Source organism: Lissotriton helveticus, chromosome 1_1, assembly GCF_964261635.1.
Source record: "Lissotriton helveticus chromosome 1_1, aLisHel1.1, whole genome shotgun sequence".
NCBI lineage: Eukaryota > Metazoa > Chordata > Amphibia > Caudata > Salamandridae > Lissotriton > Lissotriton helveticus.
Window position 1 is genome coordinate 1,904,576,210 of NC_136057.1, and position 25,586 is coordinate 1,904,601,795.

Below are 25,586 nucleotides of genomic sequence, written 5' to 3' on the forward strand. Positions count from 1 at the left end.
TGTGGTACATGTGAAGAAGTGCTGCAGATCGGTGGGAGGCATCTCACCACAGGACCTTGCTACCAGCTGGCAATTGCAGGACCGCAGTCGAACTTGCATTTACATGCCCTTCTTCACTTGCATCTCCAGTCTGACTCCAGCCCTCACTGGGCCTTCAACATAAGGGAAGACTAACAGCCCCTGCATTTGTCATCACCAGTGTCCTGGCAAGAGGAATGCCACCCACCATTTGCACTGGCTACTTGACGGCCCCCCGCCCGCGAGTGAAAGAGATACAGCCTACACGATCAGCGAGGCTGTCGCGGCCCATGTTTCGGATGAAGCGCTACCTAGCAGTAGTACGCTACACCGCTCCCACCACAGGAGTGAATGTAAATGAAGTTAATCACTGTTGGAGATGCAAGACGCCCAGCTTGCCTAGGAGCCTGCAATAACCGTGTGGCCTCGCATGAAGTAGTAAAATACACAGAAATGAAGTGAGGCCCCGCTGTGCTATTACCCATGGCCCGCAGTGGCAAAATCAGCAAGGATGAGTGGTCTGGGCGGGAGGCTCTATGCTCACACCTCTGCCCAACAAAAACTGGAACTGAAAATAGTGTAATGCTCAAACATGCCCTCAAACAGTAGCCACATTGCCCCCAGCACAAATTAACCAGTTGCGGATAGTGCCACTGAACTACTCTCCGTCTCCCATGCTGTAGCAAGAACGTAGCTCACAGAGATACATAAGACTTCCAGAGAGAGCGCTGCACGCCCCCTGGTGATCAACTGCTGCCATCACATGCTGATAAGGAAGGCCACATATCAGTGCAACAATGGATAAGAAACTGACTGGTTTTCTCTAGGATGGGGAGGAGAGCATTGCAAGCCCCCTGGTGGCAAGGGGCCACCACCGTACATGAGAGGAGCAGGTATACAGGTAGCCAGCCAAGAGGACCCTCACAGAGACAATGGCAGTTACAGAGAGATCCTGTTTACCTGCCAGGTGCACATGAAAGTAAAGTAAGGCTGTCTGCCATCTATCTCACACTAGTACAGCACCACCAGAGCCCCCCAGGGACAAAAGGCCTAGGGCCAGATGTAGGTAAATCTCATTTACCGATTCCTAAATACCGAATTTTACCGATTCGGTATTTATGAATCTGTAAATGAGATGTAGGTAAAAAATTTTACCGAATCGGTAAGATTCGGTATTTACCGATTCGGTAAATACCGAATCGGTATTTGCTATTGAATCCTATGGGCCTTGAAGCCCATAGGATTCAATAGCAAATACCGATTCGGTATTTACAGAATCGGTAAAAATACCGAATTGCTAAGGGGGACTGTTGCACCCCTGTAACTGGCGTTTGCTCCATGTGGCACACAGACATGCCCTTAGGGCATGTCTGTGTGCCACATGGCACAGGTGTACATGCACAGATGTGCATGTACACAAGAATTCGTAATTTACCATGCAATTGTATTGCATGATAAATACCGAATTCTAAAGGCCCTGTAGCACTGTTAGAAGTGCTACCTACATCACAAAATACATTTTCGGTATTTTTACTGAATGGTAAATTTACCGAATCGGTAAAATTTACAGAATCAGTAAATTTACCGATTCTGTAATTTTACCGATTCGGTAAAATTACCGATTCGGTAAAATTACCGAAAATGTAAGTTTTTCTAGCCCCTACATCTCCATAGCCCTTTACCGGTCGGAAACGGCCGAAATTTGGTATTTTTGGCCGTTTCCGACCGGTAAAGGGCTACCTACATCTGGCCCTTAGTGTGGCCCAAATGCAAGAAGAGAGCATCTACACACCTCATTTACAGTAGTGCCGACCCTCAGCGGGCCTGGGAATAAACAGGGAGTGGCCTCGCGAACACTGCCTCAAGACTGTATCGCACATCGGACCGTTACAGGCATGAGGAGAGCTACATATCCCCAAGTGGCAAGCTGCCACAACCGCAAATGGAAGGACACTCTCGCCTCCCACAGCGATTCTGAGTTACACCCTGAATGCCTTGTCCAGAAGAAAGGTATGAAAGAGGCTGCAGACGGGATCCATTAAAGCAAACCAACCTCCACTGCCATCCACTGAATGGTTGTCACACATGCGAAAAGACGCCCAGTCCTACAGACATGACCAGACCTGTGAGTGGTGAAATATGGGAGAAGATGCACAGTCCTACAGACAAGACAGAGTTGGCAGGAGGTCCCTGTAAGGAGAACCGAGACATGTGGCCTGATGCCACCTCGCACAAACTGAAGTTCAGAACAAGTGCAATGCATGGCAGGATGTCACACTGCAAACAAGAGTTATAGAAGAAAGAAGAGAGTGTGACTAATCCTGTCACAGTGAAGAACAGGACGACTACAGATGAGCATGAGCACAAGATCACACGGTGAAGAGACAGAGAACTCGTGGCACTATCCAAGAGTGCCCCTACAGACACATGCCAGTTCCTGGGGTGCAATGACGTCACTGGAGATTGCCCAGCGGGAGTACCCAACGTAAGCTGCCTGGATGCACAAACCGCATATCTGCCCCACACTTTACAGTGCAACCGTCTAACCACCTGTCACCGGCTGCTTGACGCAAATGGCACCCCTGCTAGTAACGACATATGCCAAAGAAGAAGAACTGCAACAACAATGTAACAAGTCAAGTGGCCACAAAGTCTTTCCAGTCATCCGCTCTTCTGCAAGTCCATAACACCTGTTGTCCAGGTCGTCTAATGGCAACCACACCATCTTGCCATGTGAATCACCTGAACTAACGAAGGAACATCTCAACACCAGGGTGGAGCCTTACACCCCAGAAGCATCAAGAGACCAACGAGGCTCTCCCAGCAATGTGAGAGACTAATTGTCCAAAGACTATCTGAAAGCCCACCCGCACCCAGGTCCTTTTGGTAAGCATACTGACCATTGTGCCATCTGCCTTGGGCCTCTAGGGAATCCCTGCATGAGAAATGCTCTGGAAGATGCTCCATTGACGGGTACTGGGTGGCAATGAGACATCAAAGGAAGAATTCCCAAACATCTGTAACGCCGTCACAGTCTTGACAAGATGTGTCCTTCAAAGAGTCAGGATGCCCCAAGAGTAAGTTCTACAGTGGACTCCACCAGCGCTCCTGATGCACCTAGTTTGAACTGTTGACGCCAACCACATCCCCACGAGAGCACATAGGAACAATAAAAAGTGCGTGAGTGGACATTGACCCAACTGATATGCTGTCAAAGAATCTGGACTCATCTACACAGTGTTTGTGCCGAGTGTTAGCTGATTAAAGCATGGAAGCGTGCAAAGATGCCAGGATGCTCCCAGCTGCACCTGCCCACTGCTGTCCTGCAGACAGCCTCTCAAGGCCGAGAGACTAAGTGGTGTCTGGTGTTTTGTTTTATTCCCCTCAGTTTGGGAGGAATGTAGTGTCCTGCTGGACACATTCTAGTGTTTTTACCTGCCACTCTCAGAAGGCTAGCTTTTACTCCCACCCCACAACCATTCAACACAGGCTTCACAAGTGACGTGTGCCTGTTAATAAAAGGGCCAGGGCGCTCGAGTCTATGGTCAGTTCAGTAACCATACCCACTGTGTCTGTGTCCATTATTTATATAGAATGTGGGCCTAGAACCCATATAACTTTACAGAACCCAGGCATCCTGGTTTCAATCTGGGTTCTAAAGTCAGCAACTGAGTCAGAGAGAACATGTCCTCCCATGGATTGGTGTCCCACTCGCTTACCTCTTTCCCTTTCTAGCTGTCTCTCCCTGTCCTTATCTCTGTCCATTTCACTTTCTTCTACATCTCCCTTCCCCTATCTGTCCTTGCAATTCACAACTCAATTTTCTATTTCTTGTACTTTCTCCCCATCTCACAGTCTTTCCCCTTTTCTATCTCTTTTTCTTTCTTCCTCCTCCCATACTTTCTCTTTCTCTCCCTCTTTCTTTCTTCTCCTTATATATTTACCTCTCTACTCCCTCGCTTGCTTGCTTTCTTTCTTTCTAATATTTTCTCTCTCCCAGCCTCTCTTTCTAATCTTCTATTTCTATCTATCTTGCCAGCGTTGTAGTGTGCCTCCCACGTCCCCTCTCTTCTCCATCTCTCTCCATTACCCTCTTGCTTCGACCTCCAGTGTCCCTTTTCCTAACTCCCCCCGCCCCCCTCCCAGCTTCAAGGTACAACGTCCAGTTGCTTGCAATCTATACACACTCCTAATGTACGTGCACATCCTAGCGGTAACATAATCTCATCATTCCAGGATCATCTTGTGGGCCTTGTGAAATCTGAGCGCAACTTTTATCCACAAATATTGCTTTTACGCAATGAAGGTGAATGCCCTTGAGTCCTCGGACCATAAGAGAGAATTCTTTTAACTTGCCAAGTGGGTGCAAACACAGGTGAAATTACTGGCAACCTTTGAACACTAATGCATAGCAGAAATGCCTACCTACATATATACCAAACGTGGCTTTTGTTGGAGTAAGAACAACATCAAAGGTATGGGTAACTGATTGAATTAATCTCAGCCACTGGTAATTGCACAGGCCAGTTTTCAGTCCATTGTGCTTTTGCCCACTACTCAACTCCAGAGGAGGCTAGCCAAATGCAAATCAGATTGGGAAACTGAATTCCTTTGGCAGATGGGTACTTTACCACAAACGAGACAGATATCCTGTCCATCTGATCACAAGTGCTTTATATTCTAATGCACTTGTTGTAAGTGGACGAAATATCAGTCACATTTGTGATGGAATACTCATCACAAGCGTGTCAGGGATCCCATCCACTGTATTAAAAGTGCATTATATTCATGTCATGAGAAGTGGCATAACACAAGCCCCCACAGCCCCTGCGGTGCGTGGGGCCCCAAGCTCCAGGGGCCCCCTCGGCACAGTACCCAGGCCGGAGAGCCCCTGATTGAGTCCGTAGGGGGACCCTCCACGTACCTTGCAGGTGGGCACCCTCAAGTTTCCTTTGCCAGTGGTCATGAGGCAGACTTGATATCCATCACATTTGTGATGGGGCACCCATCTGCTAAATATTTAATTAGGCCCATGGGCTTGCTCCAGTATCAACGGCCCAGTTTGAATTTCCAGACCAAGTCATCTTCAAGCAAAAATACAAGCAACCCAATGTCACAGTGAGCACAGTTTGCCACAAGCATCCTGCTGCCCTCCACTGATTGGACCAAACATGGGCAAAAAGTGCCCAAGGGCGCATTTGTTCCTATTCAGAGGTGATGGGAGATAGCAGCCCAGGCTAGACTACTCCTTGTGGGGTAAGGCCAGGATTGATTTGCATATGGTTGGTCACTTTCTGTAATAGTGCAGACTAGCTAAAACCATTGGATTCGAATATCATCCAATCAAATCCTCAGTAATTGGGATTATTTTAACAGTATGCACCCATCACTTTTTGCTGCTGCTAAAGAAGGAGCAGAGCTGACTCATCTCAATGAATTTCTGACATGCACTTGTTCAGCATCTTCACTATGAGGACATTGAAGGGTGGTTTGCGGGACAACCCATGTTTGTAAGCACTCTTAGAAAGAAATCCGAAGACCTTGCACTTTCAGTATGCTCCAGAACCTCTTGAGACTAACAGAGCATTAGATTCTGGAAGACGCACACACAGTTTAATTCACACCAGAGAGAATATCTATGGCACTAGGGACCGGCCCTCAAAATATCAGGGAGACCATGAGTGAGTCAGTCATTCCAATCACAATGAACCCACAATTCAACGTGTTTCTCTCTTTCCAAAGGTATTGAAAAGTTTAAAGGGAAGCACTTCCACAACCGGAACTACAAGGGCCCAGATGGATTCCAGGGCAAGAGGGTGCTCGTGGTTGGACTGGGGAACACGGGTGCGGATATTGCAACGGAGCTGAGTAATACGGCAGAGCAGGTGAGCACCGGAAAACGCCTGAGGCTTCCATTGTGTTGTGTTTCTGCCTTATAATAAAAAGCTTAGGGCCATATGCATGGACACATTTTCCCATAGACACAGAATGGGCAAAACCCTTTGATGCATCTGGTCCTTAGTATAGAGATCACACTATTGGACATGTTGCAGAACTGTGCTATGCTTAGTCCCAAGACTGACAGTTTTTTTCATTTTCAAATCGTACAGAGTAACAATATTATGTCTTTAATCTGCTATTTGCTGCCGGTACTGAATACTATTACAGTCCTTGCAATTGAATTTTCATGTAATAATACAAACAAGTCTGCAATAGGTCTACAGAAGAGAGGTTCAACCAGAGAATTAGCTTTTAAGAAAACTTGAAGACTTCAGGGACAAGTTATTTGGAAGCCACCTCATTGTTTTGGGAGTCAGTATACTTCTTGTGGACTAACAGAGTGCACTTTTGTCCCTACCACAAAATATGGAAATTGTTATTTTCTCCAGCTAAGTCATTACTCTGTCGTGTTAAATGGGCAATGGTAACTCCAGGCAGCTTGCCCAAAATCACCACAGAACCTTCCCCCATGATGATGTCAGCGGAAAGTGGGACTGGCTAGGGAAAGTGCTAAGGGAGGGCACTCCCCCACCCAGTCCACCAAACCCTAACCCCATCAAAGGGTATAGTAAAGCTCCTGGGGAAGCAAAAAGGCTGAAAGGAGGATTCTTGCATAGCAAATATTGCTGCTGGATAACTGTGCTCAACAACATTTTTTAAATGTTTATTACTCATTGACTAAGGTAACAACAGGTTTAGTGACGGGTTCGAGGGTGGGGAGAGAGGTTTCGATTAACTTATGGGTCAGAGGCAATTTACATTGAAAAGGCATTTTTTTAATTGACTTTGACATTTTACGCCATGGATGGATTTGCACGAAATTTGGCAGTTTACTAGCTTAGTCAGCTAAGCTTCAGCATGTCGAGTTTGTGAAGATCCAGTTATAGGTCAAACAGTTAAGGGGGTTGAATAATGAAGTGTTTTCCCATTTTACCTCCCATTTACAGCTCATCTTATAGAATGGATTTCCAATGAACTTGGCATGTAAGCAGAATTTTACTCAGAAAGCATGCGTTTGTTGTTTTGTTGTAAATCTGCTCAGTTGCTTTGTGAGCTACTAGTGCTTAAAAAGATGCTGAGATGTATAGAAGGGTATTCCAGGATTTAAAAAAAATAATAATAATAATTGAGTGAGGGAGCCTTCCCTCCCATCGCCCATTATGGATCCGCAGTTCCACAGTTGGTACTGTGGATCCGAGGCTTCTGATTGACATCCGCAAGAGAAAAATGTATCATGCAGTAGCCTTAACAGCATTTAGGGCAAGGTCCTGTGCCCTGAGGTTTAGAGAAAAATGAAATGTAAGGGTACAGTGCAGGCACATCTTGACCCCCAGGCCACAGTGGTGAGAACCTTAAAGGGAATCCTTTAGGTTAGATTTTTCAAACAAAATGAAAAAAGTCTCCGGATCCATGATTCAGATTTCTGACTTGCAAATCCCTAAATCCTAAAATGGCGGCCGGGGACCAAATTTCCTATCTCAAACCAGGGTCCCTGGCTGCCATTTTAAATGTCAGGAATTCAAGAGTCAGAAATATGATTTGCAATCTTAATGTAAGCTTTGGGGTGTGTGAGTCCCTGTACTGGGGTTAAGCACCCACAGAGAGTTGGGCGCAGGACCTGGTCCTTGTTTCAAACACCACTGTGCATGGCCAGAGAAGTAGCACAGTGGATGTTCTCCAACAGCGGGGACAGGGCATGGCGGCCACCATGGGATGTTAATTAAGTACAAAAATATCACCCCATTGACATTTTAAGAACAAATCTACACCCAACGTGATAGTATTTTTTTAAACTGTATTTATTTTACAATATTTCTGAACAATAATATTCCTGTATACAATATTCTGAAATACAACCACGTTTAGCACTGTTATTAACCCAATTCCATGATTACAGAGCTACATAAAGCGACAGACAATGAAGGACCATTGGACAAACTCAAAAGGTGCAAAATCTGAATGGATCGACCAATAACCTACTATGACTACACAGTTCAGTTTAATTCTCAAGATGAAGGGAACGTGACAGGAAACAACTAATTATGTAGTATTTTATTAGCAAAATTTGTCTTGCAATCCTGATGCAAGCTCCAGGATGTGAAGCTTCTACTGGATTCACAAACCCTATTTAGGATTCTTAAATCTTAAGAAAATATAAAAAATTAAATAAAGGCCTGGCCAAAGTCCAAGCACTATGGACTAGCTCTTGGGCATCGGCAACAGGCCTGGCTCTGCGCCCAACACTCCCTGGGCACAGCCAAACGCCATTTATAAGTGGGATTGGGAGCTTGTGGCAGGTGGGTCCAGGCCTAGCATCTAACCCTTGCTGCAGGCCTTGCACAGTGGTGGCTGGACACCAGCACCAAGTTGGTCTCTAGTGAACATTTTTCTTTGGCTGTCATTGCATGTTCTAAACTAGTCCCCTATCGGTGAAAATGTGATCTAATCAAGAATAATGATGCAAGAGGTGCTAGAGAAAAATAGCCTTTTGATTAAAAAAAGAAAATGAATGCTCAGCAGGATGCCTCCGAAGGACCCCCTTGTGGCCATAATTATTCTTCTCTATGCATGGCCAATATGGCCAGCCAGTGCCTTAATGTATGTGACCCCATTTCTCCTCAGCAGACCTACACCCACTTCTCCAATGGTGCTGACCAAAACCTCTTAGGGCATTGCCCACATTCCCCCACACGTTCTGCCAACTTCATAAACAGGCCCTAACCACTGCCATTAGATACATTAACTGTTCCTGTACTTTCATAGTTCGGGTTTGGGGGGAAGGCAAGGCTGAGATAAGAGAAAGTATGTGGGAAGGTATGTTCTGATAATGATGGTGCAGAGACTGTTGTCGATGCAATCAATTAAACAAATTACAATAACGTCCCTATTCAAGCACTCTACACGGTCTATCTGACGCGGTGCCCCACTCCCATGGGGTTACTGAAATGTGACAAATAACTGCACAGTGGGGGCTCTGTGTAAAAGTCTGCCTGCAGCAAGCTCCGCACTTCACTTGTGTCCTGTAAAGGCTGCAACTCCTTGAGCCCTCTCAGACCTTTGTTTTGTGAATGGGTGTGATTGTGTAGAATATTTTATATATATTTATGCTTCACCCTTGTTGCTTTGTCCCTAACTGCTCAGCCAGTGTGAATGTGCTGCGTGGAATGTTGGGGTGGTGATGATGAATGTAATTTATGCGTGCCTGTGAGGTGAAGTGCGACAGTTGGAGTATGGGCTGAGTGGCACGCAGGCTGCTCCTGGTGGGGCTGCTCTCTATGAATTTACCAACCTGCAACTAAGACTAAAAAAAATCATCATAAATCACACTTCGGCTACCTCATCTTCAACTGTGGACGTAAGTGTGGCATAAGTTCCAGGAAGGCACAGCTACATCTAATCAGCATTGGTGCTTGTGGCTTCAAGTATTTTGGCGGTTTATTTATTTTGTGAGTACATTACTTTATTTGCATTTCTTTGGAGATGGTCTGTGTACGTTGAAATCAAAGAAGCAAAAAAACGTAACTTCTGCATGAGTTATGGCCGAGGCTTACCTTATTCAATTTGCCGCGCGGATGCTGTCAGTCACGGTGGAGTTCTGCTACGTTCATGGTGTGAGAAGATGCTGCTGGACATCTGCTCTCTTTCTCTTCAGGAACGCGCGTTATGTGGCAATGATAGGTGCCCACACACGCTTGCAGCCACCTGGTGGGTGTCATACCTGTGTGCTGCCATCTTGGAACTGAGATAGTGTTCAAATCCCAAGGTTATGATGTTTGCTGGATTGGTGGAATGTTTCTTAGCCTGTTTGTCGAGCCCGCGAGCATTGTGGGTATGGTAGTATGGAGTTTTAAAACCTACAGCACGAATTACAGCATCCCGGGGTACAGCTGCGCTGCATTTCCTACTGAAGAAAATGAACGTCTGTGAATGATTCACTTACCTTTGATAATGTAGTAGTGTCTGTTGGCCACCCATTTATCACTTTCCTATGGTTTTTCCCAAGTTTGACATTGTATTTGCTAGTGGATATTCAGACAGCTTGGTAACACTCATTCTATGGTTATTAGCAAATACTAATGGCTGTAAATCCTGTGAGATATGTCATTGCAGCACCCAAGTTTGAGAAGTTTTTTTGGGAACATTCTTGTCTACTGCAGTGTTTGCATGCAGTAACAATACTTTGACAAGCTTGTCTGCAGCTGCTGAGTTTTCCAGGGCACCCCTTTTTGGGATCCCTCGCCCCTTCTACACTTGGGAGAGGGACTGTATTTCAGTTTGGAGCCACATTAGATGAGATTTTGTGATGTGTGGCATCACATGGGTGAGAGGTCGCTCACCTGCGAAATTTTTTTTTGTCATAAAGTCATCGTTCTATTCACCTTGCCAAGTCATACTTTACTTTTGCGTATTTAATTTATTTGCTGGGCTAATGTGCCCTAGTGTTGTCAAGTCACTTTTACATTGGTGTCGCTGCTGTAGTGACATTTTTTGTATCTGGTCTGGGAAGGGTGTTTCTGTGTCCTAGGTTTACATGTTGCTGATTATGGTTATCTCATGTTGAGTTCCAACATGAGATCATGTTACACTAAGTGCTCTTCACACATGGGATTGCTCAATGGGTGTGAATTGCCCATTTCTTAAGTTTAGCCTACGTACCTTTACATGAGGGATGGCTACATGGTTGTAGGGCACTAATTTCTACATTACTACTTTACATGTTAGCAGGCCCTTACACAAGGGATTATTGTATGGGTGGTTGTCACCCATTTCATCATTGTATACTTCATGCCCCTTCCATGAGGGAGTATTATATGGGTGGATGTCACCCACATCTACATTGCATGCTACTGCCCTTACAGAAGGGATGGTTTTATGGGTGAAAGTCACCCATATTTACATAGCTTGCTACATGCTCTTTCGCGGGGGATGTCTTAATGGGTTGCTAGTCACCCATCATTACACTTTCATACCCTTATATGAGGATTTATTGGACAGTGTGTTAGTCACCCTGTGCTACACATTTCATCTTCTGCCCTTACAAGAGGAGTGGTTGTATGGGTGGGATTCTCCCATTTCTACATTGTTCGCTACATGTCCTTGCTTGAAGAATGTTTTTTCAGTGTGAATATCACCTGTTGTTACATGTTACTCTACTTGTTCTTGCTTGGGGACGTTTGGTCGGGTGTACTTCCCATATTACATCTACGTTTTGATGTGTTTGCGTTGAGTTAGTATTCTTATTACAGTTTATTGGATGTGTGTGAGTCTTTCCCACTGTTTACTCATGTTGTGCCATATTGTGCCACCTCTTATGCATGTCTGGCCAGTTGATGTGGTTGGTAGTGATAATTAGTGCGATTGTGTGGTTCTTCTGTTAAATGTGATGAATTTTATAAAGGGAGAGGATATGTGATATTGTGTATATTTATCTATGCCTCTTCATTTTTCTCAATGTTTTATTATGTTTTATTATGTTTTTTCAGGTTAATTTGATTTCTTCTTGCATTTGTGCACGTTGGCGTTATTTGTCTTTTCATGGTTCTTCTTGTCAATACTTTATTCCATTCTACAGTTTCATTTTTTGTGTTATATAAAGGGGGAGGATATGTAGTATCTTGTATATGTATTTATGTTTCTCCCCTGTTGCTTTGTCCCTAGCTGCTCAGCCAATGTGAATGTGCTGCGTTGAATGTTGGAGTGGTGATGCTGAATGGAATGTTTGGGTGCCTGTGAGGTGAAGTGTGACAGTTGGAAGGTTGGACTGAGTAGCAGGCAGGCTGCTCCTGGTGGGGCTGTTCTACACGGATTTACCAACCTGCAACTAAGATTAAATAAATTGTCATAAAATACACTTCGGCTACCTGATCTTCATTATTACAGATCACTTTCATTAAAAGTATTGATCCTCTTCTGAAATTGGTCTCTCTGCTAAATCAGGGGAAGTAAGTGATATCATTATTAAAATAGAGTATCCTGGCCTCTCTTAACTGTATTTTTCAGCAAATCTTTGTTGCTTCAACTTGATTTTAGAAGTAAAAGTGAATATTTATTTAACAAAGTGAGCTGGTTTAGCTCCTCAAAGAGTTAAACAGAAAACATGACCGTTTCATCTAAAACGGCAGAGAGAAAGAGATACCATCTATTGACTGAATTGCACAATATTGAACAATGAAAGATTGGATCATCTGAGGCAATGACTTTATTACCCAGCATGAAAGCAGCGCTGGGACATGACGAGGTGGGCTTGTTTTAGGCTCCCAAAGGGACTGGGAGCCTGTGCCTGCGTCTTCTCCATTCTATAGACTAGCGATATCTAAGTACGTATGGTGGTTTGGGTGTCCTAAGATAGCCGACCAAACCGTCATGCGCACTTGCAGTGACCTGTGCCCACCACCTCCCCTGCTGCTGTCAGTGGATGGCCCCACCCTCAAGACTTGGCTCCTGCCCCATAATGTAAATTAAATGTATAATAAAACTGCTTTGTTATCATTTTATTATGCACGTTTTTATATGCTAACGGATGCATTGGGTGACGCTCCACTGCCATAATGGAGGAGCTTCCACTACCTTTTCCTTTCAACATGGCAGGCCCTTACTCAGAGAGTACTTTGGCCGAAAATAAATCTGCCACCCCCTGAAATGCATTTTTTCTTAACTGTCTGTATATTGAAAACGAATGGAGGGAGATAAGGCAAGTTAGGGGGCAAAAGTTAAAAGAGTCAAGAGAAGATAAGAAGCTAAAATGCAGTCAATGGCAACCTCAGCCTACAGAAACAGTATTTGAATGCACTTTTAATTGTAACTACTTTGAAAGAAGACTGCTGCAGGCAGATCCTGTGCACCTCTAAAGATCCGCGCCTTTGGCATGGGCCCAGCTCACACACGCTAAGGCAGGCTCTGCTTTTCCTCATAAAAGTTGAGAGCAAATTTATAGTAAAGCGAAACGCGTTGTCAAATTAAAGAAATACACTTAAACGTATCACTGTGCGGAACTTATATAATATGTGTACTCTTATTTTGATGACACTAGCCCAGGCATGCACGACCTGTTTTTTTACCATGTAGACTATCACCGCGCCGGGGTGCGCCGTGCAGTGTGAAATTTGATGGCAGGTAGTCACCGCAGATAAACAACGTGAGGCTGGCACAGAACTGAAAAACCAAACAAGCATTATTCCGGTGGTGTGCTGCCAGGGATTTAAGAGCCAACTAATTACTACACACGGGGTCATGCAGTGTGAATCAGGAATACATGCTTGCCTCAGGAAACATTTATAGACACATTCCAAGGCTTTTTATGCACAGACAGAAAGCAAGTGCCTCGGTGCAAGTCAACATCACCGTAACCTTCTGTGTGCAACTGCATCACTAGAGTATTAAACCGCCTATGGGAAAAACAGAGAAGTACTTTCCAGTCGCAGAGACGCTGCATCCCTTCTCCCCCGGGCATCTATTCACCAGGCAACCTTCTCCAGAGTTTCCCATTCAAAACACTGCTCGCACCATCCATTTACCAGCAAGCCCCCAGCCAAGCCCTCTGTCCCAGCCCGCTGGGTATAGAAGCACTAGACATAACAACAACAAAATGCTTCTATCTGTCAGGTAGAGGGAAATAATGAATAAACAGGGACGGAGTCAGCATCACTTAATCAATGTGCACCTCAAACCAAAAAAATTAACCTTCCCTTGTGAAATGTAACCATCACTTTTGGTAAGTTCCCCAATACCTTTGTGCCAGTCGAGTTTGCGCTCCAAAAAACGCCCCCCCCCCCCAAATTAATCTGACTTTGTGTAATGTAACCAGTGCTCATCTAAAGTGTGCCAACACCTACCGGTCACTCGAGTTCACATTATATAATAACAAATGTTTCACAGTCCCTGGGGAGCTGCAGTGAATGGGCTTTGAAATTAGAGCTCTGAGAGGAGGAGAACAACAGGAAGAGGCGGTGGACAGGCCTGCAGCGACATGGGAGGAGGTGGGAGGGAGGAATTCTGCTCCCATTTCTCAGGTAGAGGGGAAATAATGAATAAACAGGGACGGTGTTGGCATCACTTAATCTCCTCACATCTAAGAAAAAAAAATCTGACCTTGTGTAATGTAACTGGTGCTTTTGTAAAGCGCTTTAATTCCTTTGGGTCAGTCAAGTTTGTGCGCTATAAAAGTGCCCCCAAAAAGGAATCTGACCTTGTGTATTGTAACTAGCACTCAGTCAGAGGATGAAGAAATCGTGAATTCATAATATGCCTCAGGTGAAAATCACTTCAGATAAAAAGATTTCTTTAGAAGAGGCTCCCTAGTTTTACTGTTGACACATGATTTAAATTAATGGTAGTCAAAACAACCTGTTACTGTTACTCACTATTAAAATGAGCATACTTTATAATGAGAAGTGTGTGACAGTCTTGCTGTGGTACAGGGAGTGTGTAAGGAAAGGCTGTAGAATGTAAACACATTTCTAGCTCCATAAAATGTAAATACATGCAAATAAACTATACAAATATTTCAAAATATATCAGCAGTCAGGAAAGAATACATAAGGCACTTTTTGATAATTCAGAAGTGTGATTGAAACCCAAGTTCCACATTTTATTGTTTGTAAGCTTTATAGGTTTATCAGTAGAACTGCATGATTGTCCAAATGTAGTGATCAATTCAGTTGAAAATGGTTATATATTAAAGACAGTGTGCTATTCTACAGCCCCATCTATTAACAATCGATTTGTGACAGTGTGCCCAAAACCAACACCTGCTACATACACATAATTGCGGAATCCCTGGCCTGGTCACAAGGCCTGCATCAAAAGCAAGAATAGGGCCTGCTGGGATTTTCCTTTACGAAAGTTTACAATACATCACACTGTAGCCTAAGGCCATACACACTTCTTACCATTGCCAAGCTGCTCTGTTACAAAGCCTCTGTTCATTCCCTGACAAATTACTTAAATGTATTGCTTGAGGTTGGGAGGGTCTGCAAAGGCTGCTTTCCCCAAAGCCATGTTTCAGGCCATAAACACTGTCTCAGGACAGGCTGTAAACTACTGTGGACTCTGGAGAAGAAATGCCATGCCTTTGATGAGCAAATAGAGTGAGGCAAACAGATGCAGAGTCAACTGTCTTCGCCTCTGAGAGCTGCTGCCTTGAGGGCAGGTGAGATTCAAACTGTGACTATGACTGTCAGCACTTTCAGCCCGAGCACCAGCTTTCACTGACTTCACGCTGTCTCCACATTATTTGCCCTTTAGCCGGGACAGATGTGTCATCAGAATATTTATGCTTTGAGACAAATGCCTCAAGTGCCACAACCAAACAATCAATATTTGTATAGCGCAGCACTGCCACCCCTAGGGGCATCTGGGCCCTGTGGACACGTCGTCTCAGTTGAAGAGACATGTCAGAGACGAACGGAAAGAGGAAACAAGCATTTGCAATGCAATAGGTCTCGCATTAGGAAAGTTTGAGCTATTGGTATTGTAAATGGCAAATTTTGTATTTATGTGTTGGTTTTGAAAATAGCTAAATTAAAAGCTTTGTCATTTACAATTCCAATAGTTTTAACTTTCGCAAATGTGACACCTATAGCATTTGTAATGCAATATGTGTTGTATTTACGTGACTTAGATGTATTGATATTACAAATAAAAATGGCTTTCAATTTTTTTAAATTATTAATACTTATATAAAAGTTATTGTAATTTATAATGGCAATTGCTTAAACTTTTGTAAATAACTTTTGTGAAGATTATGTTCAGTGTATTTTATTGTGACGAAAATCCAAGAACAGAAGTGAAATATTAACATCTTTTTGTGACATTTGTAATAAAGCTTGAAACATTGAGAGAACATATTTGACCCAGTTGTTGTTGAATGGTTGCACAGATTGATGCTGTGGTGGCGCTGAGTGATGTTGTGGTGGTGACGAGTGATGCTGTGGCGTTCAGTGATGCTGTGGTAGCACATAGTGATGTTGTTGTGCCCCTGAGTGATGCTGTGGTGATGCTGAGTGATGCTATAGTGATGCGATAGATAGAGTGAGTGCGATAGATAGATAGAGTGAGTGCGATAGATAGATAGATAGATAGAGTGAGTGCGATAGATAGATAGAGTGAGTGCGATAAATAGATAGAGGGAGGGCGATAGATAGATAGAGGGAAAGCAATAGATAGATAGAGGGAGGGCGATAGAGGGAGGGTGATAGATAGATAGAGGGGGGGCGATAGATAGAGGGAGGGAGGGCGATAGAGTGAGGGCGATAGATAGTTAGAGGGAGGGCGATAGATAGAGGGAGGGCGATAGATAGAGTGAGGGAGGACGATAGATAGAGTGAGGGTGATAGATAGAGTGAGGGCGATAGAGTGTGTGAGGGCGATAGAGTGAGTGAGGGCGGTAGAGTGAGGGTGGTAGAGTGAGGGCGGTAGAATGAGGGTGGTAGAGTGAGGGCGGTAGAGTAAGGGTGGTAGAGTGAGGGCGGTAGAGTGAGGGCAGTAGAGTGAGGGCAGTAGAGTGAGGGAGGTAGAGTGGTAGAGTGAGGGCAGTAGAGTGAGGGTGAGGACGGTAGAGTGGGGGCATGAGGGTGGTAGAGTGAGGGCGGTAGAGTGAGGGCGGTAGAGTGGTAGAGTGAGGGCAGTAGAGTGAGGGCGTGAGGGTGGTAGAGTGGTAGAGTCAGTGCAGTAGAGTGAGGGCGTGAGGGCGGTAGAGTGAGGGCATGAGGGCAGTAGAGTGGTAGAGTGAGGGCGGTAGAGTGAGGGCGTGAGGGCGGTAGAGTGGTAGAGTGAGGGCAGTAGAGTGGTTGAGTGAGGGCGGTAGAGTGAGGGCGGCAGAGTGGTAGAGTGAGGGCGGTACAGTTATGGCGGTAGAGCGGTAGAGTGAGGGTGGTAGAGTGATGGCGGTAGAGTGGTAGAGTGAGGGCGGTAGAGTGGTAGAGTGAGGGCTTGAGGGCGGTAGAGTGGTGAAGTGAGGGCGGTAGAGTGAGGGCAGTAGAGTGGTAGAGTGAAGGCGGTAGAGTGGTAAAGTGAGGGTGGTAGAGTGAGGGCACAACATTCACCCTACCAGGTCTCTTGGCGTTTTAGAAAATGAACTGCAATTTAATCCATTTCCTAAGGCAGATATTCTATTCTAACCTATTGATTTTTTATATGTGGACGTTTACCCGGGACTAGGGTGCCCTGGTGCTATACTAGCATCCTACAGTAAGCTTCCTGATTGAAAAGTAGTGTTTTAGCTGTTTAGAGAAGTTATCTCGGCATGGATTATTGCATAGTTTAGTGGATAGATTCCTCCATGCTCTAGATGTTAGTATTGAAAATCTTCTACTTCAGCTTTTGAAATCCGTGGATTCTGAAGCAAGTTCACTGTGCTGGATCGTAGGTTCCTAGCATGAGTGTATCTCGGAAACAGAAAAGCCACGTAAATGGGGTGGGTGTATATGTAGCTTTGAGGCTCGTACAAAGTGCCTGAAAATACATCTTTTGTTAATTGGTGACCAGTGTACAGATCTATGATCATGCGATATCCTGTCACGATGTTTGAGCCAAAGGACAAGCATGCCTGCCATGTTTTGAATATGGTGGTGTTTTGTTAAATAATAAGCCAGAGGACCACCGAAAATGGCATAATAGTATTCCAGGTGAAGCAGTATGTGGATGGATGATGGTCTTTTTGTAAAAGAACGGAAGTAGAGGGAGTGATTTGTGAATAGTTTTGAGAAGGAAGAAACATATAGTGGGAAGTTGGCAGAGGAAAGGCAGCGCTGGGAGGGGGGCTGGGCAACCATGCCAGCATTCCGATTCCCGAGCAGATGGTCCCGTTTATGACCTGCGGAGCGCGTGAAGTGGCTGGTGGCAAATGGAATCAGAGCGGCCGCGGTCACTTTGATGTTCTTGTCTTGTCTTGCTTTGTCGGAGGGGGAGCGGATTCCTGTGCACGCGCCTGGCTCACATGAACTGTACGCGATCTACAGTTGGGTAGACTTTTCGGAAGCCTTACTATAAATCTCGCCCACCATCCCTACAGGATGGAATAGACGAGACCTAAAAAGTACCCGTACAACAACGCAAGCAACAGCCAATGCTGTAGAAGTAACAGTGCATCGTCATGACTACCAAGCAACCCTGCAACCAGCAGGGCACCCACCTGAGGAGTCGGACCAGCCAACAATTCAAGCACCAGGAAAGGTGCAGCAACAAGAGGACCCACAGTACAACAACACAAGCAGCAGTAGAAGCTGACCCGCGTTGGTGACAACAAGGCTTTAATGTATCAATCAGGTGACCTGCTCTGAATGAAGCACACCGGCCACAAGCAGTGACAACCCGAGAGATGCTTGCGCTGAAAGCCGCTGGCAAAAGCGACCCCAAAGCCTGTGGCTGAATCCTTCCCTCTGGCTTCGAGGGGCACCCTGGGATACATCAGGGTTCTATAACGGGCAGCGGTGTGGAAAATGCGAAATGAGAAATCGATATTCCTCCCGACTCAGAGATGTATGAGCACACTTATTGTACTTAGCAACGCATCATGAGGATTAAAATGTACCTGTCTTGGAGACGAGACGATGTCACTTACAGCATACCGCTACCAGGTAGCCGTGGCAGCTCACAGTTGCTCTAAAGCAGCCCACAAAGTCGGAAACGTCGGCAATCATTTTTCATGTTATTGTTTCTGTTCGAAGAAATGGCCCAAGGTGACTGTCAGATACATCTGTCATGTGATGTCATGTAATTGGGTGTTTATGGTGTCAGACCTGGTCAGGTTATGTCATGCCGAGTTATACAAAAATATGTTATGCCATGCTGTGTTATGTCAGATTAAATAATGTAATTCTGTATTATGGTATGATATATTTAGTTATGCTAGGTCGTGTCATGCTTTCATATGCCTGATTGTGGTTTGTGTTCCTGTTTATTATGTGTTCTAACACATTTACTTGCCTGCTTTAAAACACATCACATCTTTTTCACCTGTTATAGTTATGTTAACAACACAACTTGCAGTGGAGCATGAGAAATGCCCGCACCACACGGCTACAGATGTCATGGATGCTGACCCCTTAGCAAGTGACCAGATATGCAAGTAAACAGGGATCTTTGAGAGTAGTGAATTTGCGGTGTAACCCCTTCCACTGTTCCCAGTCGAGGGGGTTAGACACAGAGGAAGGAAAACGCATATGTATACAGTTACACATTACCTGAACAGATACCTAAATGAGATTTTGCTTTTATATTGAATAAACGTGCACAGCAGGTGTTGGCCGGCCAGTGGATGGGGGTGTAAGCCAGGGCCTGTTCCCAACTGTTGGATGTGGAATGAGATGAACAAATAGAAATTCACTAAAAAAAAGCAAGGTTAAAGTGAAGTTATTGTTCACTTTAGTCATAACACTTTAACTTGTGTTTAGAAAAACACCTTCAAAAATTCACTGAACAACATTCTAACAGAATAGACCAGCTGTCCAATGCAATATATGCATAAATTGTCACGCAGACTGAATATGCATCAATATTCCAAAATAATCTACCCATCATTGGACTGAGGTATAAAATAGACCATTGGCCCCAGAAGGTACACGTACCAATGTCCCGTCCCGCATGTGCATACGATTTCATAGGTAGCATAGATTGATCTATTCTGTATACGCATATATGATACCATCAATGATACCAGAGAGTACTTGTGTCATTAATTTCGGTTGTCATCCAATTGGCCACTCAATTCACCACTTATAACCTCACCATATTTATATCTATAAATAATCGAAATTAATACATGTGATCTACCACATCATGTGTTCAGTCAAGAGCAGAGTCCCTTAACACAGTTATATACACATATATATAAATACATATATAACAAGACCGGCAAGTTTCACGCACGCTGCTGACATCAGCAGTGATGGTATATTTTCCCAAATCCAAGGAAAAGTACAGACCAAGGAGAGTCAGTGAAATGATGGAAAATAAAAGGAAGCAAGCACTGTGTTACCGTCCCGCTATGTACCGATTTCCCACAACCTACTCCTCAGGGACCGACTCCAAAATGTGTTCCGTCATTTTATTCAATGACTGTAGCACTAATTAATTTAGAAACAATGTACACTTCAAAAAACACTTGGCCAGTGTCCCTGAACTCCATTGTGCTGTACTTGCATCTGTAGAAGGTGCGCGCATCCCGGTAGCCAGTGTGCGTGAAGTGTAAATAGACCATGAAGCATGTTATATCAAATTTATAAAATTCCCAAACGCACGCACACAAATAAAAAGTAGTACCATTTTTAAAAAAAATTATGTGGTTTTGGGCAATACGTTTTCAATTTTGGTTTAAATAACTTCGAGTTCACCTTTATTTTGTAACTGTGCTGATAGATTGTAATCTATTGATATTTGTTTAGGGAAAAAAGACAGAGCGAAAGTCTGGTATAGTGTGAAGTGTTAGTATGTGTTTGCAAGTTGGGAAACCAGGACAAGCTAATTAAGTGCTTTAAGCCTTACAGTAAAGATTGTAAACTCTAAGCTCCTAGCATCTGTGAGATGCAAATGAACAACCAGCAGGATGATAAACTCCTAAAAAAAATATAGGTTACTGCTAAAGCAAGGGGCAAAAAGACAACATATCCATTGCATTCGCATATTTTTAAATGCACGCTAAATGTAATTAACTTTTTAAAGTTGAGAAAAAAGAATAAATCATGTTTTCCCAAATTCAACGAAAAGTATGGACCCAAGAGAGTCCGTGACGCTCGCTGCTGACATCAGCTGTGATGGTATAGTTTCCCAAATCCAACAAAAAGTACGGACCCAGGAGAGTTCGTGAAATAACAGAAAATAAAAGGAAGCAAACACTGTGCTTTACCGTCACGCTGTTTTGTTCTCTACCGCCTGCAGAATAAAGTTAAGCATTTGTGCCGCCTGAAAAATGAAGTTAAGCATTTGGCCACTATAATAATGACTTAATCTCCCTGTGCCTGAATGTGTCCTTGTGTAACGTAATCCGTGCTCATTAAGGGCCAGATGTAGGTAATAACCGATTACCGATTCTTAAATACCGAATCATACCGATTCGGTATTTAAGAACTGGCAATCGGGATGTAGGTATTTTTACCAATTCAATTACCGAATCGGAACCATTCATTCCTATGAGCCTTGAGGCCCATAGGAATCAATGTCAATTACCGAATCGGTAAATACCGATTCGGTAAAATTACCGAATTTACAAGGGGGACAGGGTGTCACTTTGACACCCTGTTGCACCCCTGATTCTGGCTTGTGTGCAATGTGACACACATACATGCCCTTAGGACATGCACAGATGTGCATGTACACAGAAATTCATTATTTACCACGAGTATTATTTGGTGGTAAATAACGAATTCCTAAGGGCCTGTGGCACTGTTTTCAGTGCCACCTACAACTGGATTTACAGAGAGTCCGTAAAATAACAGAAAATACTAGGAAGCAAGAACTGTGCTTTACCGTCCCGCTATGTACCGATTACACTTAGTGGTGTGGACCCAGTAGAGTCTGTAAAATGACGGAAAATAAAAGGAAGCGAGCACTGTGCTTTACCGTCCCGCTGTTTTGTTCTGTGCCGCCTCCAAAATAAACTTAAGCATGTGTGCCGCCTGCAAAATGAAGTTAAGCATTTGGCCACCATAATAATGACGTAATCTCCCCGTGCCTGAATGTGTCCTTGTGTAACGTAATCCGTGCTCATTTAAAGTGCTCCAATACCTACGGCACGATTCGCGCTGTATAAATCTGCATTAAAAAAAAAAACACTCGAACAAAAAAAGAACTGCACACTCATCAAAAACCAGCCGCATTACAGGAAAGCTGCTGGCTGGTGTTTCCCCAAATAACAAGTCAAAATGACTGCGCACTATTTAAAACCTAGTATCGTTGGTGGTTAATAAAAACATTTGCTTAAACTAAGTGAGAAAAGCGGGCAAGCAATGGATCTAGTGTGAGGATAAATGAATAAATAATGTAATTACCATTAATCAACAAGCTCTCGGCATTGCTGTGGCAGGGGCGGGGAGCGCATTCCTTTGAAGTCTGATGCGGGGGCGGGGAGCGGCAGCTTTGAAGTCTCTGAGGCACAGACAAATGGTGGTTTGTGACGTGGCTGGTTTGTGCACGCGCACGGAGCACATGCACTGTGCATAATTCGCATTCAAAAGCCCCTTGGTAAGCTTTCCTGGATCAGCTCTCTATGGGGCATATTATCAAGGGGGTTTATCTCCGCTTTTTTGGCTTTAAAAGCCAAGAAAGCGGAGATAAAATTATCTCCCTATTACCTAGTTGTCGCTAACACCAGTTAGCGACAGCTAGTAGGAGATAGCGACCATCTTGGGCCCCACTTTGCATGTCAGTGTTATTTATCACTAATGACATGCAAAGTGGGCGTGCCAAGATGTTAGCGACTGGAAACAGTCGCTAACATCGCTATCTCCTATTACCAACTTATGGAGATATTCGCGCTAAGCGCGAATATCTCCAAAAGCTAACACCTGCCCTGAGCAGTTCTTAGCCATGTTATCCACTGGGAGGTGGATAACATGGCTAAGAGCATTAGCTCGGTGATGCATGAATATCGCTGACTTTTCAGCGATATTCATGCATTGTGGCCAATTTTTATCGCATTTGCGATAAACCTTGGTAATACCAAGGTTTATTTGCGATAAAAATCGCTGCAGCTCAGCGGTAAATTTTGTCTCTAACCAAGCAATAGCGATAATTATCGCTATTGCTTCGTAATATGCCCCTATATCTCTCGCATAGCCATTGCTTACGCAATACGCTAGGCGAGACCTAAAAATAAGGTTTAGAAATGAGCAGAAAGAGGAAAAATAAAGATCAGAAACTAGCAGAAAAAAGAAAAATAAAGGTGATAAACGAGCAAAAAGAGGAAAAGTAACGGGCAGAGATGAGCAGAAAGAGGCAAAATAAAGTTCAGGAGCGAGCAGAAAGAGGTCAAATAAAGGTCAGAAATAGAGGGCCAAGTGGGCAGAAAGAGAGTGAAAAACTAGCCGAATGTGAGCAGGAAAGAAGGCACAAACCTACGGCAGCAGAGGGTAGTGGACTGCTGCAAGCTGGACAGGAGAACTGTGTCAGGGGGAGCTGGCATGAGGACCTGCTCAATGGGGTCGTGCTGCAGTTTCCAGTAAGTAGGTCCTGGGAGAAGGTGAGGGTGCTGGGTGGCGGGAGGAGGAAAACAGCAGGAAGGGGGAAGAAACCGTCAGAAAGAGAAAAAGTAAAAGTCAGATATGAGCAGAAAGAAGAAAAATAAAGGTCAGAAATGAACAGCAAGAGGAAAACTGATGGTCAGAAATGAGCAGAAAGAGAAAAAATAAAGGTCAGAAACCAGCAGAAAGAGGCAAAATAAAGGTCAGAAACAAGCAGAAAGAGGCAAAATAATGAGCAGAACAAGCAGAGAGACAAAATTAGAGGGTAGAAAAGGCAGAAAAACTAGCAGAAAGCAAGCAGAAAAGAAGGCAGAAAATGAGAAGAGGAGGCACAAACCTAAGGCAGCAGAGGGTAGAGTACGGAGGCAAGCTGGACAGGAAAACGGTCGCTGGGGGAGCTAGCACGAGGACCTGCTCAAGACTCTTATTTATATTTTTAGTGCATAGTAATGCCGTAGTGGTGGTGAATGATAATGTCAATGCCATGGTGGCAAATGCACACTAAGGGGCATATATACAAGCCAAAGTTGCCACCAGAGCTTCACTTTTAGTGACGTTGTGATGGCGATAGGGGCTTTGCCTTATTTACAAGGCAGCGTTAAGCCACTTAACATGGCTTAACGCTGCCTTATAAATAAGGCACCTTTTCATGCTGTACTTAGCAAGAAAGGGGAGGGCAATGGGTGTTGCAGTGGGAGTTCACTGCAAGAACCAATGATCTTGACTCTGCCCCCTATTTACAAGGGTGGCGTAATTAGGAGGCAGCACCAAAATTCAGACCAGGGAAAACCTGGTCTTAAACAGCTGATATGAAGAGAAATGCTTTCTTTCTTCTCATTTGTGCTGTTTCCATGAATGCTGCGTTGTGCAGCATACATAGGAACAGCAAAAGGAAGGTGACCCTTCCTGCACATAAACAATAAAAAATGATGTTTTGCAACTTCTATGTGTGCTGCATTAAGCAGCACAAATAAAAGTTACAAAAAGCCATTTAAAGATTGTTTATGTGCAGGAAGGAAGACCTTCCTGCACATAAACAATCTTACCCTCAAAGCAGACACCCTTGAAATGATATGATATGATAAAAATTATTTATACAGCGCACGTACACCAACGGTTTCTTGGCGCTTACAAGGACGAACTGAGGACCCAGCAGCGAGGTGGAGAAAATGAATAATATGCTTGGGAGAATAGGCAGGTCTTAAGCGCCCTCCTGAATAGGGGTAAGAAGAGATGAAACGGAGATCTGGGGTAAGAGAGTTCCAGAAGAGAGGGGCCTGCGAGTAAAATCTCAGACCACCATGCTTCTTACGTCTGAAGATGCATGTGGACAAAAGGTTTGAGCAGGAAGAATGGAGAACCCGAGAAGGAATATAGCGGTGGATACAAGAAGCAATAAAGGCCGGGCCTTGAAGAGAAAGGGCCTTGTGGATCAGGCAGCCCAATTTAAAAAGGCTGCGCTGGGCCACAGGGAGCCAATGAAGGCTCTTAAGGAGGGGCTTAGTATGACTAGACTTTGGCTGTCCAAAAATGAGTCTAGCTGCTTTATTCTGAATAAGTTGAAGTTGATGGGATTGGTAAGCGGGTATTCCGGCGTACAATGCGTTCGCATAGTCAATCCGGGATATAACCAATCCCAGAGTGACTTGGATGAGGGCATCATGAGAGAGGAATCTGCTAATTTTCCTGATACGACCTAGATGGAAAAAGCAAGCCAACACCACTGATTTAATTTGAGGCCCCATAGAAAGATCCTTGCTGATGGTAAATTCTAGGCTCTTAACCGAGTTAACAGGGGATGGTGGACAGCCCAGGGAGCGTGGCCAGAAATTGGTGTTCCAAGGATTTCCTGGGGGCCCAGTGAGGACCAGCTCAGTCTTATCAGGGTTAAGCTTGAGCTGGTTAGCGTTCATCCAACTGCTAATGAATGTCATGGTTGATTGAACATTCTCTATGGAGGAGGGGGAAGAATTACTATTGAAGATGAGCTGAAGGTCATCCTCATAATTAAAAATGACTGCTGGTCTTTTCCGAAGCTCTGATATTAAAGGAAAAATGTACAAATTAAATAATAAAGGGGAAAGGAAGGAGCCCTGGGGGACCCCACAAGTGAGGCCTTTTTCATCCGACATAAAAGTGGAGAGGCGAACCGCTTGATTTCGATCTTGAAGAAATGATGCGAGCCACCTCAACGGGGTGCCCCGGATGCCGGCGTTCTCGACCCGATCGAGGAGGATGGGATGATCAACGGTGTCAAAAGCCACCAACAAATTCAGGAGCACCAGAGCCTGTGAGGGGTTTTGGTCAGCCCCCTTTCTAAGTTCGTCATGAACCGCCAGGGCAATGGACTCAGTAGAATGCTGGGGCCAAAATCCGGCTTGGTGGGGATATAGG

General features: G+C 44.4%; 1 protein-coding gene across 1 annotated transcript in view; it reads left to right on the forward strand.

Moving 5' to 3' along the window:
- LOC144754718 (flavin-containing monooxygenase 3-like) overlaps positions 1-25,586 on the forward strand; it is a 242,578-nt gene that overhangs the window by 113,897 nt on the left and 103,095 nt on the right. The window contains exon 5 of the mRNA XM_078642876.1: positions 5,761-5,903. Within this exon, the coding sequence (XP_078499002.1) occupies positions 5,761-5,903 (143 nt within the window). The remainder of the gene's footprint in view (positions 1-5,760; positions 5,904-25,586) is intronic.